The sequence below is a fragment of the Pezoporus occidentalis genome, unplaced genomic scaffold (assembly GCF_034315485.1).
Source record: "Pezoporus occidentalis ecotype Australia unplaced genomic scaffold, CSIRO_AGI_Poc_V1 ctg116, whole genome shotgun sequence".
In the NCBI taxonomy this organism is placed as follows: Eukaryota; Metazoa; Chordata; class Aves; order Psittaciformes; family Psittacidae; genus Pezoporus; species Pezoporus occidentalis.
In genome coordinates this window covers 1,945,438-1,961,621 of record NW_026912951.1, presented here as the reverse complement: position 1 = coordinate 1,961,621, position 16,184 = coordinate 1,945,438, and the positions used below count along the sequence as shown (strand labels likewise).

The 16,184-nt window shown below is 43.5% G+C and overlaps 1 protein-coding gene across 14 annotated transcripts in view; it reads right to left on the bottom strand.

Moving 5' to 3' along the window:
- CAMK2G (calcium/calmodulin dependent protein kinase II gamma) overlaps nucleotides 1–16,184 on the bottom strand; it is a 123,530-nt gene that overhangs the window by 54,300 nt on the left and 53,046 nt on the right. For all 14 annotated transcript variants that reach the window (XM_062639548.1, XM_062639567.1, XM_062639583.1 and 11 more), the window contains exons 4-5: nucleotides 1,065–1,119; nucleotides 401–466 (exon numbers count right to left, since the gene is read on the bottom strand). In XM_062639548.1, the coding sequence (XP_062495532.1) occupies nucleotides 401–466; nucleotides 1,065–1,119 (121 nt within the window). The remainder of the gene's footprint in view (nucleotides 1–400; nucleotides 467–1,064; nucleotides 1,120–16,184) is intronic.

Here is a 16,184-nt window from a genome sequence, read left to right as displayed (position 1 = left end):
TCTGCACAACAGCAATGGCACATCACTAGAACCCTACACCAGAGGACAAGCAGACAGTGCTCTCACAGCCACAGGCCAACACTTGCTCACTAGGGACACACTGTCACCAACCACCAGAAAGATCAGGCAGACAAAGCTGCTACCAATGGGTCTCCCAGCAAAGAGCACGGCATCTGTAAGTGGCAAAGATGGCAGTGCTGTGCAATCAACAAGGGCTAGAGCTGTGGTGTGTTAGGCTGACCGGTGACAATAGTTTACACTGATAGCAGAAAGAGGAATATTTTCCAGACGGGAAACAAGAGTGTCAGAACAAAGCCATGCACAGAACAGGAGTCAGGAAACTCATCCTACTTGCCAATGCATGTGGCACACACACAGGGGGGTCTGTAAACAGTCTTACCTGGCATCTGCTTCACTGTAGTATTCTCTGGCAACAATATCCTCAAAGAGCTCCCCACCTGTAACCCTGGAGTGCAAAACAACAAGGCAGGTTACAGAGCCTGTGCATGTCTAGCTTAAGGCTGCACAGGGCATATGCAGCCACCTCTCTGGGCTCTTTCCAGCAGCCTATGGGGGGACCTGCAGCACAGAAATTCAGGGCAGAGCTCCACCAGCACAGTACCACCACTGATATATCCATATGACTGACCCCTTGGACTGCCACTTCACCAGCAGTGTACAGGACACTGTTGACACACTGCACACAAATTGCCCATGTGCCTCTACAGGGCTTAGTATATGCTAAGCTTGGGTAGGCTAAGCTTGAGCAGAACAATCCTCATCAGCCCCCTCCAGACTGCCTCAGAAACAACAGTCAAGCGGCCTCCCTATGCAGGATAGCCATCCTTTGCCATCCCACACCTACACCTGCTGCTAGGAGTCTTTCTGGTCCATCCCCTACCACACAGTCTATGGATTTCTGTCAAATAGGTCAGAGGTATCTACAGGTCTCTAAAGAGGAAGGGAGAATTATACTAATGCAGGCGCTTTTTATTCCACTCTTAGTCAAGCATCCATGTGCCTGTATCACTGGTGAAGCATCAAAGCCAAAGACAGACACTTACAGATCAAAGACGAGGTAATGGAAACCTTCTTCTGAAATACTGTCATGGAGCCGCACTGCAAAAATATAATCAAGAAATGGAGGTTTACAGAGCATGTAGCAAATATGACACTTCACAAATCAAACCCGAGCACACAGCCAAGTTCTCCCTCAACCCAATCAGTCTATTAATTCCCCATGCCCTTCACTTTGTGTGCTCCTTCCATTATCTCAAAGGAACAGATGGGTGTCCTTCACATACACCCACCCCTCCCCAGCGTCAAAACAAACTCTAAATATCTTTGACCTCCTGTTCATTCTCCTTGTCTAACACTTCAGTACCCTCCTTTCACATCTGCCTACTCTTTTCTCCATGCTCCTGTTTTGCCATTTCTCCCCACCCATTCTTATTTCCCCAAACAAGCCATTTTCAGAATTTCCAAACAATCCCTCACCCCCAAAATTGACTTCTAGCCTCATCCACATGTCAGTGCCACTGATGTCCCTTCTGCCTTTCATCTGCAAAGCTCCATGAAGTTCCCTCCTTTTCTTTCCTTTGCCTCACTTCATTCTGACTTATGCTCCAAATCCTTACACAAAATTCAGAGCCAGTTCCTTGTCTCAATTTATTTCTGATCTGTTTGTTACAGACATTCCCCTTCTCACAATTTCATTCTCCTTCAGCTTCCTTACCTATCCTCTCCCTGAGTTCTCCTCCTATTGCCTAAATTAACCTTCATCTTTTCCATTTCCTTGTCTGCTTTAACTTACAGGGCTGGGGTTGCCTCCATGATGGGCCACTGTCCCCTGGTATTGTGAGGTCTTCAGGGCTTTGTCCTGCTTTCCCCACCTTACACACTGGCAATAACCACTGTATCTATGCAGCCAGAAGAGTCCCATTTCATCCTGTCTGAATCAAAATCTCAATTTCTTTGATGCTTATTGGACACCTAGGCACTAATTCTCACCTGGGAAAAAACAAAGCCCTTAATTTCATATTGCTACCTACCCTGCTCTTTGCTTCCTCCCCTGCTGGAAAACATCACTACTTTTCCTGCCAGAGTTGCAAGCTAGCAATCCTGTTTGCTTCGATGCCTCAACCTTCACACCCTGACCAGGACTTGTTGTCCTCACATGACCATCTACAGTCTTCCCCTGTTGATTCACCCAACTGAAGCACTTAGCTGAGACTAGGCTGTGTCTCAGTCACTGTAACACCTTTTAATCAAGTATTGACCAAAGTAACGTTACTGTTCTCATCCCTACAAGAAAAATCTTGTTATCCTGCTTCGTCACTTGAATGGTACCTTTGCCTCTCTTCCCTGTCTTCCTTTTTCTGCCACATACAGGTGACCTGCCTTGACTTTTCTCAACATAATGATTTTCTCTCTGCCAGTATTAAGAGGTCAGTTTGCACCTCTTACTGGTGCATGACATCAGCTATCATCACTGCCTTGGGAACGTTTCAAACTAGCACTTGGCACATGCTCCTACCTCATATGGAACAGCTTCTGCAAATGTTCTCAATGCTCTCCCCTCTCCTTGCAACTCTCATTTGCTAAGGCACCCTCCCACATGCACGCAAACACACACAAAGTCAAAATTGAGAGTAGCACAGATGTGCAGAGTCCACTGCCAGTACCTTTCCTAAAAGGATTTCATTCTTTCCTTATTCTTTCTGCCTATGCTTTCCTGTATTTTCCTTGCCTTTATCTACAAGCTCTCTGACCTGGCCCCTTGACCAATTTCCTTTCCTTAGCATTTCTACTGCATCTAACCACAGGGGTCTGGGAGGAGCACTTCACCCAGAGTAATGCCACAAACAAGCAAGTACAGTTAGAGTACCAGTACCACAGGTGTTTCAGATGCAACATGCTGTTCCTACAGCATGAAAACAGCGACACATCACCTTTAGGAACTGTGATCCTCAAATCATTCACTGCAATAAAGATCTTCTTCCAAGTAAGCCATTTTAGTTGGCTTTATAATAACTTCATTGTAATACAATTTTGTATTTACAGAAAACTTGTGTCCTGAGCAGCTGCCAGAAACTAACAAAGGCAGCATTACAGAAATGCAAGTGAGAAAGGTATTTTCTAGGAGAAAGATTTTCCATTCAAGACTGGAAACAAGATGGGAAATGGCTGAAACGGACACTTGGATTCCCAGGGAAGGGCAGTTTTCACTCCAGTGCCCAAGACTATTTGAAGTGAATGCAGGAGACCAGCACATGAACAACAGCTGAGGCCCAGGACACAGGCAAAAGTCTGTGAAGAGCCCTTATGAAGAGAGAACAGATGGAGAAACTTCAAGGAAAGCTGAATGTGTTAACAAGCTCATGTCTGGTCACACTCAGTGTGCACAAGAGAGCATTCTCCTTCCTCTGGCACCTGAAAGGTCATCAAAGCGCTGCAAGAAATCAAGCAGAGAGGAGAGCAGTATGAGTGAAATCATGACAGAGGAGGAGCACAGCCACCAGCAAGCTGACAGCAGTGGCCATGAAAAAGGAACAGCAAACACATCTGCAGGTAGAAGTGAGAAATAGTGAACGATAAACTTTGACGTAAAGATGCAAGCAGCGAATTATGTCAGAAAATAAAACAAATAAGCTGATCGGTGCTATTTCTTTGCCCTGAGGAGAGCAGTTTTGACAGATAAATTAAAAAAAGGAAAGGAAGTCACAATTCAGCTGGCAGAGGCACCAGAAAGAGCCTTCAAGGACAGTAAAACACTATTTGCATCCTTAGGTGAGGAACAATGACAGAAGGACAGAGACAGTCCATAAATACTGACACTGTACATTGCCCTAGGGCTGCAGAGCAAAAGAAGGCCTTGGAGGCAGGTCAGTAACTTAACAAGGGAGCTGCCCCCTCGCTATGGCCCAGAGCGACGCTGGAACAAAATCTGCACAGGATTTAATCTGCTGAGGTAACAAAGCTCATGGAGTACATGATGCAGCAGCAAACTCCAGAAAAGCTATAAGAAAGATGACAGCAGCCCTCCCATGGGAATAGTTAGTAACAGCTCAAAACATTAGGCTTAAAGTGAGGTGCAGGGCAGCAATGAGGGGTCTTGACCTGCTGGAAAGCAGTTTTGTGGAAAAGGACATGGGAGTCCTGGTGGACAAGTTAACCAAGAGCCAGCCATGTGCCTTGTGGCCAAAAGGCCAGCGGTATCCTGGGCTGCATTAGGAAGAACGTGACCAGCAAGTCAACAGAGGTGATCCTCCCTTTCTCTACCCTGCCCTAGTGTGGCCACATCTGGAATACTGTGTCCAGTTCTGGCTCATCAGTTCAAGAAAGACAAGGAGCTACTGCAGAGGGTCCAGTGGAGGGCTATGAAGATGATTAGGGGACTGGAGCATCACTCATATGAGGAAAGGCTGAGAGCTGGGCCTGTTTAGCCTGAAGAAGAGATGACTTGAGAGAGGATCTTCATGCATACAAATATCAGACGGGTGAGTATTGAGAGGATGCTGCCCAGCAACAGGATAAGGGACAATGGGCACAAACTGAAACACAGGAAGTTCCATCTGAATACAAGTAAAAACTACTTTGAGAGTCACAGGGCCCTGGAACAGGGCTGCCCAGAGAGGTTGTGGAGTCTCCTCTAGACATATTCCAAACCTGCCTGGACGTGACTCTGTGCAACCTGCTCTAGGTTAATCTGCTTTAGCCAGGGGGTTGGACTAGATGATCTCCAGAGGTCATTTCCAGCCCCAACCATTCCGTGATTCTGATCTCCATTACTACCACAAGTTCAGGTTCACCCAGGCAGTTGAGCAGAGTCCACACAGGCTGCTCATACCTGTGTAACCTGTTGATAGGAGAGGGTGAGAAATACAATAATTTGTAGATGCTGGAGAGTAAAGGATTCCCCAGAACTGACTATCCATGACAAGAAAAATGGAGAATTACAAGTATTCATCCAGTTAACCTTTTCTTCAAAAATATTACTGAACCCTTTTTCTTGCTAGCTCTTGTCAGGGGAGCAGTGACATCTATGCCTAGCTGCAGGCTAGACAAATACACACAAAAAGTGATAAGAAGAGTTTCAAGTCACAGCAACAGGGAAGTTGCTCAACAGCAACACCGGGTCTTCCAAAAGATGATCAAACTACAAAAGAGCCCAGTACTTGCCAAGGAACCTGATCTCTGTTCACCAGAAGATGAAGTAGATTATTTCTAGTAACTGATTCTGTCACCCAGAAGCAGCAGTTCAAACCATATTTCTTCCTAGACAAACACTCTTAACACAGGGATTCTTACAGATGGGGGAAATCAGTTCCTGCCAACACCACACACAGCCAGGGTCACCTGATGACTGTTCCCACGTCAAAGGTCTCTGATGGATGAAAGAGCATGTACTACAACAGTTAGCAAGAACAGTCAAGGAGAGGGGAGTAAGAAAGAAAACAGAAGCAAGTCAGACAAATCAGTGCCTGATTTAGTCAGGTTCTAAATCAGTTACAGGATACAGTGAAAGACTTTACCCAAGGTTTTAAAGCACAGAACACTCCCATCCACACAAAGAATGGAGGGCTTGTATTGCTCACAAGCCCATCTGATTTCTACGACGGTCAAGTCTTACAGATAACTTCAAAAATAATAAATAAAACCCCACAGCAGTACTAAGCAATGCCAGAACAAATGCTATCCAAAGGAGCAGAATCATTACAGACAGTTAGGTAGAAATATCATCTGCACCAGTACCAGCTGGTCAGTCAGCAGAAAGTGTGCCTCACCGCTTGCCTAACTTTCTTCATATACAGTCCTGAATCTGGTACTGTAGTGGTACTCCACCAAATGTAATGAGAGACCGCTACCTAAATCTGTCCCTCCAATTTTAAATGCAAACCTGTAACCCTGCACTGTTAAAGAGCTGCAATGCATCACTACACACAAGGCACAACCTAGCTAAATGCTTTAAGCATCCTTTTCTTCCCTCAGTCTCCTCTCCAGCCTCATCCCATGTAAACGCATCTTAGCTGCACAGGAAGCATCTCCAAAAAGCTGGTCTTCTGTTAAAATAACTAACAACATTAAAAACAGAGAGACCAAATCACCCCCTTTCCCCGAAACCTCAGACCTTCAACCCCACCTGATGCAAGCTACGCATCTGTCCTGTGTGGGTGTTTAAGTCAGGCCTGAGGCCCTGATGCAACCCAGAGCATTTGCACAAAGCCAGATATCACAGTGAGCGGCTCAAGGGGACATGCTGCGGTTACTGAACCTAACAGCAGCTGGGTATCAGGAGTTCAAGTGCTTTCTAAGAACATCTGCTGTGACTATTACGGTTCTCTGCCTGCTGTCTTCAGTCTTGCTGGAAATCTTGCCTCAAGAACAAAACTTCAAACTGATACTTCAAAGTGGTTCAAAATCCTCATGCATGTACAGTTTTTATTTTAGGAAAAAAAAGTACTAATAAGTCATGGTATTAACTACAGAAAATTAAGCATTTTAGTGAGAAACAGCAATACAGTAAGTAAGCCACATGGTTTCCATTCCCAGCCTGAATAAAGTGACCCTGTACAGGCAGCTGCAGTTCCCTGATGCTGCGTGAGTGTGATGCGAGTGTGATACTAAGTAAGCACAAGGGGAAAATCACCCTCACGCAAACTGTAGCAGCCTAACAACCAATGTAAATTGCTGCTGCGTCACGCAAAGCAAGTCTCTGTGAATGCAAAAGCTGAAGTGAATCATGAAGAAATCAGCAAAGAGCTTTCATTTCTTATAAAAGTCTACCTGAACTACAGGAACATAAAGGGACATTGAAAAGGAACAGGCATCTCACTGTTAAAAGGTCACATGTAAAAGGCCCAGGACGAACATTCCCCTATATTCCACATCCACAGCAAACAGAGGAGCAGGGCTGAGTGAGAGACCAGCCCATGGTTGGGGAGGTAGGCTCTTGTAACTCAGGGCCGTTTCTGGCAACCTGCTGCAAAGTAAATCTCAGCAAGCAAAGTACTAATCAAGGTCCCAACAAAAGGCAAATACACAGACAGAAGAATAATTTCATGGGCCAATTTCCAGTATCTTCACTTTGCAATTACTCGTCTCTGCTAAGGAAATGGTAACATAGGCTCCTACATACCACTGGTCTTTGCCTGTCCTTAGGGACAGTGCTCAAGCTATTGAGTAGGATAATCTTGTCTGCTAAATTTAAGTCCACTGGTGTTGCTAAGTGTAAAGCATGTGGATATTATGGGAATGTAAAGGACACTACCAGCCAGCTACCTGTGCACCACCACACACTGTGTGCTGTGATTATATAATATTTTGGACTCTCAAGTAGCCCATGTTGCAGTACCTTCAGTAGAGCTAATACGTGGCAACAGGGATTTCTGGTTGTCTCCTAGGTGGTGGTAATTGCAACATATGAACTCCTGCACACAAGCTTAGTAGTGCAAACTGAAAAATGTTCTGGGATCTTCTGGCCTGAACAATGCTATTTAAAGGCCAGCCACTCATTAGAAACAGCCACAGCTTCACTTCTCAGCAGTTTCCAATCAGACATTTGCCTATATCATGGAGAAACAGAAGAGGTAAGCGATACCACAAGAGGCATATTTCAAGAGGCTGCGCATGCCAGAAGAAGCAGAATAAAACTGGAGGCTAAAACCTGCCTGATGCCCTCTTCCATAGATACCTTCCAGCATACCAGAAGATGCTGACACTACAGACACACATACCCACGGCCCGACAGACTGCGCACTGAGCACCATTGTCTGTGGCAGCACGAGTGACAAGTCAACTGATGCAGATGGCTACCACCCACTCCCTGCTTTCCCAGCTGCTTGCCAGCCTGGGCAGCCGGGATGGGAATTGTCCCACACCTCCGAGCCTGGCTGTGTGCCAGGACACTTCCCACACGGCTCGCATCGCTCAGGAGGCTTGCCCCGCAAGGAGCCACCACCAACCTGCAACTGCCTGTGAGCTGGGTGCTCAGCTCCCACCCCAGCTGTTCCTCTAATTACATTAAACACACAGAATTCAGCTGCAGCTGCTCAGGCTGCTTCCAAAAGGACTCTCCTTTTAATTAAAAAGTTGCTATTAAAAAGCATGAAATTGTGTAATGCAAATAATCCTCTAGAAATCATCTGCCCCAGCAGCTAATGACCAGCTTTGTTAAAGCAGTAACTAAAAGCAGCAGGACAGTTAGCTAACAGGACATAGCATGCCGCTATTAACCAGTCCCTTAGGAACAGGGACTCTTTCCCTCCTCCTCCTTCGAAATCCGACAGAGAGGTTACAGTATGCTGGCTATACACGAGCTCGCTCTGAACTCCCCGAGCCCGCAGCATTTCACACCAATTGCAGTTCTGAAGCTTTGGAAAATGGAAGAGACGGGCTTGTGAACACTGGTCCAGTTCAGGCAGAACCAAGCTGCTGCAGGCTCTGCAAAACCAGACAAGAACAGTCCTAAGGGAGTATGAAAAGGCATACACAACCACAGAGGTGGGTAGGTTTCTTCTTCCCCCTCACCATGATCTCACTGTAACATTTTTAACACTCCAGCCCTAAAAAATTAGGTTAAACAGTGCCTTTTCTGCCATGCATAATGCCAAGTTGGGGAAAATTCCCTTATGCACAGAAATTCACGGCCTAGAAAGAAGTTCTTGGGAGAACAGTATGTGTCCTATTAGGAAACTAGTCCTGCAGAGGTAAAAAGCAAAAGTAGAAAAAGAAAACAAAGTAATTTTAAGAACCATTTCAGCACCAACTAAATGTTATTTTTTCCTTTGATTTTGCAATGTCTGTATCGAAAGGCTGAAGTTCAGCACAAGATACATAACATTTAGTATGCCCTACTTAAACATTACATGAGCCAAAACCAGTGCATTAGCAGGAATATTTCCTACTCGCCTGATAACAGTGCAATCACGACCATCCAGAATTGTTATTAATATTTTCCGATTATGCACCTATCAGATAAGCAAAGTGCTTCCGATAACCACTAGTATTGTATGAGAGCTTTTCTTGTAAACCCCCCAAATAATAACAAGCCAACTTTATCGGTATCACAAAGAAAATACACAGAGAACACCCAGTTCATTAGAATTAACAAAGATAGAGACCATGACAGATTTTAGGTCTCATATAGGCTCTGCAACTGCAGTACACACATCTCTGCCATCAGGGACAGCCTCTGGTGCTGCAAAGCAGTGTATGCCCATGCATCCCCCCCCCGGTCTTGCTGTATTAACTTGTTTCTCACCTTGCCCAGGACAGTCATGGAACCTTGCCACAGAGGCAAGCTCTGTTCAAAAGGCAAGTTGTTGCTTGCACAGTTTCACCAGAGTGCAGCCATCCCTCTGTTCTGTTTGGTGCTCAGGCAGGGGGAACCCCAAAGGAGGCTCTTTCAGTTTCCTCAATGCTATTCCTAAGGGAGGGGGATGTGCAGTGGGGGAATCCTCCTCCAGCTCTTGCAGTACCTGTGAGTGGGATGAGTCTGGCCATCATCCCACTATTTTTTTTTTTTTAAGGGACTGCTTGCATACAGATAAATCTCACAGCTAAATACATGAATAATGGAATACGAATACCTCCTTAGTACAGACCACAGACAGAATAAATTCATCCTCTGGCAAGGAAGAAAAATACAATTGTCACTCAGTTCCCAAACTGAGAGGGATTATGGAGAAACATTTTCCTTAAAACTACAGGAAAAGGTATAGGAATAGGCGGCAGAAAAGGGAGAAAAGAAGAAGTAAATAAACAACAGTTAGTGAAAGAAGTAACTGGCAGAATCAGAATGGGAGCTAAAAAGCTAGGCTGCCTGATGTTTTGGGGAGCCTCCTCTCAGCCAGACACACATGGGCACTCACCTAAACCCCTAACTGTGCAGGGATTATAAAGAATAAATGGGAACTTGCAGATCGAAGGCTCAGACTTTCCCAGAGGGATGCACTCGAGCTGATATTCTTTTTGGGGGTTTTGGGGGTTTTTCCCCTGTTGTTTTTTTTTTTGTCTGGTTTGGATTTTTTTTTTTTTTTTTTTTGGGAGGGGATAGGGTGGGGAATAAGGGGTGTAAGCAAGAAGAAAGTGGGTTAAAGACATAAGGCCAAGAACATCCTTGTTTGACCTCAGGAGGCGCAGCAACTTGCTGTCCTCACAGACAGCCCCATAAGACTTCGAAGGAAAAGCTGCAAAACACAACTCTTGCTACAAGGTCTCTTCTCCCCCCATTTCCCTTTCCCCAGGCCATCCCCTCTCAACACCAGTTTTACCCAAGAAAAGGAGCATTCCCCCAGCAGAAATCTCAGGGCAGCAGCTTTAAACAACAGGCCAGGAAGGGGAACATCCTACTTGGAAACCATGGAGTTTACATAGGGCAGCAAGCAGTGGCCAAACCACTGGAGAATCCCCAGCATTTTAACTATTCTTTGCACATAAGATCCTTTCTGTCCCAATTGCAAAGGCAGTCTGGATGTCTGCAGCCAAATGAAAACAAGGAAATCTGCTGTTTACAGCAAAACACAGCCTACGCTCTTTTCTTGTTCACTAAGGAAGCAATTCACATCTCTTATTAAGGAAAAGGTGATAGGAAAACATTCCAAGTTGGCAGCAGCGGGCAAAAAGTGAGGGCCTGCTTATCAAGAGTAGTATCTCAAAATAAGGAATGAGAGAACCTTAAGTTGTAGCTGATACCACTAAGACAACAAATCTAGTATTAGGTCTGCAGACATGATCAATGCATCCAGCTTCCCACCCAGGTTAGTTATGTGGGGTTCTCCAGCTGGGCTGCCCACAGAAGCACAGCATCCTTCTTGGTCCTTGCAGCAATTTGCACCTTCTGTGACCATCATGTAAGGGCACACAAACTGGAGACCTTTTTTTATACACAAAATATCAGAATCACACCCACAAGACAGAGGTACTAGGAAGATACACCACTTGTCAAAGGAAATGGAACTGAACTGGGTCAAAAGAAACTCTTCTACATCACAGGAGATTTCTATGTATTTTCTCCCCATTCTAAATATGTGGCTTATGCTGAAAGAAGCCAACAGATAGAAGTTAAAATGGAAGAATTCAGGTGCAAGTATATTTTGGAGAACAAGTCTGAAGCAGGAAAACCTGAAAAAGCAATAATTCCAAGAGATGCTGAGGACAGCATTTCATTACTGCTATAAATTCCCTCAAAGAAATTAACTCTGAAGCAGTTCAGTAAAGAATATGAAGGCAGAAAGAAAAACAATTTGGCTCTGGCTCTTTGGCTACTACCAGCCTCTCTTAAAATATGTATTTTTATTATTCTAGACCTAAGTGCAGGCAGTTTTTCACAGCAATGGCTGCCATGAGCTGGGACACAATAACCAACCATAATTGCTCGGTTTGAACTGTGAACAAAATATATTGAAGAATTACTTCTCCATAGTTGGGTTAAAAAGATCTAAGAACATACAGATCGTCTGATGATGGGTCCAAAGAGGAGGCGCTCCAGTGTAACAAAGAAAATTTAGGAGAAAACCTAACACTACAGTGGACAAAATCCATGCAAAGAGCAGACTTTGTAGTGCACAGAACAAGCCCCAGTCCTACTCTTGCAGGAAGACACAGAAGTGCCAGAGAAGAGTTTTCAAAACCATAAATGAAGACTGGTACTGAATTTTGCATCATTATTGCTTTGGGAGTCTTAGGACAGGGAAGGGCATGTTCAGCACTGTGCCAAACTTCACATCTGCACTGAATAGGACTGCAGGAAGATACTGCAATTCCCAGCTATGTCACTGCTCTTGACTGGTAGCAGGAAGCATAGGAAAAAAATTAATTCCCCACAAGAGAATTCCTATGTAGTGAATGAATTGCAGGACTTAAAAAATCAAATACATAGACTGACTGAAATTAAATTTACAACTAAGCAGAAGATCAAAAGACCTGTTCCAGTAAGCAAGAGTCAATATTCAACACATTTAAATTTAGCTCTGCAACAAACAGAAGGTGAAAGTAAAGTCAGCCATTGCACAAGCTTCAGCAGCACAATCAGGAAAGTGTCTGCAAAGGGTCAGGGCTATAAGTGTGCTTATAGAAACCCACTCTTTCCAGCAGAAACCAAGGGAAAAGACAGCCATATCATTCTCTTCTACGTGCTCCCAAACGCATCCATGTCAAATGCCCACAAGATTTATAGATAAGTGAATCACTAGAACAGTAAGCTGTTCAAGAAGTGGAATTCCCCACAGAGCCATGACTCTTGCCAACTTCTACAGGCATTTTATCTGCTTACAGACAATGGGGTTTTAATGATGTTGCCTTCTGCCTGTCTTTAACACTCCCATATCCTCAGTAATGGGTACCTCTCCTAGAGTGAACAAATTACTGATTGATCTCTGTCCAATTCTGCTGTATTTGGTGAGCATGGCTGGCAAATGGTTCCTCTGGACCAGAATGAAAAATACTTTTAAGAGTTGTCAGGAGGAAAAAAAGTCAAGTTGAAAGTTATGGAAAGAAGTCCTTCCTCTACTGAACTGAAGCCTGAGGTGACCAGCTATAATGGCACATTCAAATGAGTGGTTTGCAGTGAGAAAATGGTATGTACCACGAGTCAGGACTCAGTGCCTCAAGTCAACTTTCTTCTACCCAAAAGCAGACAAAAAAAACCAACCCAACAACCTTACTCCACTGTAAGGAGGAGGATTACATGGTAAATCACAGGATTACTCCACTATGATTACCTTGGCCTTAATGTGCATCCAAAGACAAACAAAACACCCAGTTACAGAGCAATAGCCTATAATTAGGGCTGAGATTTGATGAAGGCATGTTAGAATAACTCAGAAAGCAGTAATTTCACAAAGCAAGCGGCAAGTGGAAATATCACCATTATTTTGCACCTAGAGTAACCTTTATTTTATCAGAGTAGCAGTTTTATGGTCAATGTGTTGCAGTCCAGAATCTCCATAGCAGGATCGACTGACTTGCAGCAAATGGGTAAGAACCACCACAAATACAACAACAGGTTTATTGCCTTTATGTCCTGTATACAGGCAGCAGAGGAAAGCAGCCCACGCACAGCGTCCTAACTTACAGTCCTCTACCGCTAGAGGCTGAGGTCACTGTAGAAGAGCAGGACGTGCTGCAGTTCAGTTTGCAACAAAAAAACTTAGTGGGAAAATTAAAGCAAGTGTAAAATCTGCAGAATTCTTCAGGATTGGTGCAGTGTTACCAGCATAGCTCACACTGAGGCAACACACTGAATATTCACCATTCAGAAGAGCTTACAACAACGAACAGCAGTAACTAGGTGATTACTAACTGCTAATACACACTTCAAGAAAAAAAGCCTACTGCTATGTCAGAACAACATGTTTCCTTTCTATGACAACATAACAACTCCAAGGAATATGGAAGCAGCAATGCATGTAGCATCTGGACTTCAGCAAGGCTTTTGACAGCATTTTATGTGCTACTTCTATAACCAATTCAGAAAAAATTGGGTATTCAGAACTAGCTTAGATCAGTGTATACAACTTATTGAAAACAGACACTCAAAACTGAAAAAAGAGTTTGTCTAGAGTCCAACAGTATTCAACACTGTTATTTATTACCTACATGATGCACTATATGGCACTGTTATTAAAGAACATGTTAGTGGAGGAAGGGGAGTTGGAAACCCTATTACACTATCAGGAGGTAAATCAAAACAGTCTCGAGAAATCCTGGGGGCAATCCACAGAGTGGATTTCTTCTTATTTGTTTTATTAAAGACAAATGCAATGTACACTTTGATAGGAAACCTCATCTATACAAGATGGAAAAATTATCTGCTTGCCAGAAGCTCTGCAGAAAGCAGTCTGGAGCAATGATGTGTCAGGAAGCAAACATGAACCAACCATATATTTAATGGCAAGTTTCATAGGCTGACATACAGAACATGAGTATCTTTGGTAGGACAGGTAAAGCAATTCTTCCCCCTCTAATCAGCACTGACATGGCCTTAGTTAGAATCTTATGTCTAGTCTTGGGCATCACACTTTAGAAAGGTATGAAACAACTGGAGAAAGTCCAGGGAAGGAGGAAAGAAAAATAAAAAGGAAATAAAAAAAAAGACTGAAGGTCTAGAAAACATGACATATGAGAAAAAGATTGAAAGAACTGGGTTTGTTTAGTCTGAAGAAAAAGAAGACTAAAGAGAGACATGATAACAGCCTTCAAATATGTAAAAGATTGTTACAAAGAAAGAAAAACTACTTTCCACATAAACTCTGGATAGAATTAGAAACAACAAGCTAAGATAGCAGCAAAGTATGTTTTTCCTAACGTCTAACTGACAGGAAAATTAAACATTTGAAAGACTGCCACTAGGGGCTGTGGGAGCATTCAAGTTTTTTAAGAACAAACATGCCTGGAACCAGACAGGTATAAAAGGTTTTCACAGGACTGCTGAATGGACCATGTGACTTACTAAGGTCTTATTCAACACACTTTGATTCTGTGCTGTAGGCATAAAACTTAATTCCTTTATTGCTATTTGTGACCACCCGTTGAGTTTAGAATGACTAGTCTCTTTATCTTACAAGAAAAACTGCTCTTTCTAGGAAGACAAGAACCGCTCTGCAGAAAATGCAAGAACCACTGACATTCTCCCAAACGTCGTCTTTTCCAAACCACGATACAACAGGAGACAAGCCTTACAGATGAGGAACAAGCTGTAGAATTGTCCCAGGAATGTGATATGTTTCTGTTTTCAGTGTGGTTTACTTATAAAAGCAGTTTTCCTCTTGTGCATATGATTCACTCTGTGAGAGGCCTGGCAAGAAAAGTTATAAGAAATGATAAAAAGGAGAGATGATGGAAGTGAGTGAAGTTAAGGCCAAAATAAAAAGTGACATCACCTACTAAACTAAGTGCAACAAGTCTTATGGGACAAATGAAGCTCGATAACTAGCTAATATGCGGTTTAGTCATTCTGAATATTGCCAAGCAATACGTTTACCGGCCAATATATTCATCAGTGCAAATTGCTGTAGAAGGTGACCACCACTCCTCTCCTCATGCCATACCTCCACAACTACATTCTAATGCAACAAAGCTTTCTCTTGAAAAGCTGCTTCTAAGGTGCTTTGTATTTTGTGAGGTCCCAAGCTTGTGGAAATTGCTTCTTCATCACATATGGAACAGGCTACAGATGCTAGTCCAAGGGTTTGCTGTGAGACACCTTTCCTCTCCCAGGTCTTCAGAGGATGGGAGCAAATGGTTACAAAGCTGAAAGTCAGGAGCCTAGCCAAATGCCCTTAAGAAGTTATCTACACTGACAGACAGGGTTATGCAAAAGAAAGGCAGTGTAATGCATCACAGGTTTCCCAGACAGGGATATTTAACAGCCGTTTGGTTGAAGGTGGCAGTTTGGTATTTTGTAATGTTTTCTTAACTAAATTAACTCAAATTAGACCTCAGTGAGGATCCTAGAGGCTTTGCTGATTTAAAGATCCTAATAAAGAGATTATTAATGGTCCAACTGTTTTGCTCAAAGCAACTTCCAGCAACGTGAAATTTCTCTAGAAAAAAAAATAGGACAAACTTCCTTGGTGCTTTGAAAGTAGATAAAAATCCATGCCCCCTCCCTAGAGTTCAGTAAATAATATAGTTTTGGTTTGAAGTTGAGCCTTATTTTGCCTTTTCCTATACTTTTAGACAAAACTATTCCTTTACTCCATCACCCTCAATTTTTTTATTTATTTATTTTCTTACCACTGCCAGAATGGGAAATTTGTTTCCTTTCATTTTTAGAGCAAGCAGCCACTCTAATAGGAAGAGCTGCCATAGTAGCCCACCCTTCTATAACTATGGGCATGTTCTGAATATAGCACTTAAACAGATACATCAAAGAGTGCCAAGAAGAGGAAAAGGAAGACAAGTGTGGGGAAAACAAACAACAGCTCACTCCCATTACAGAATGTCAGATGAGCAGACGAGAGTCATGCACCACCCAAGGAGCTGGGACAGCTCTGCATGGGCGAGTGGATGGGAACACAGCACACTTTGGTGAACATCTGTGCCAGGATGTAAAGGAATGGGACAGGATCACGGGCAGAATTTGTCAGAGAAACTGAAGCAAGTCTGACAAGTGTTTTGTGAACATTCAGAATACATCTGCTCTCTCACAGCATGCTAGGTGAGACATTACTCCTCTCTCA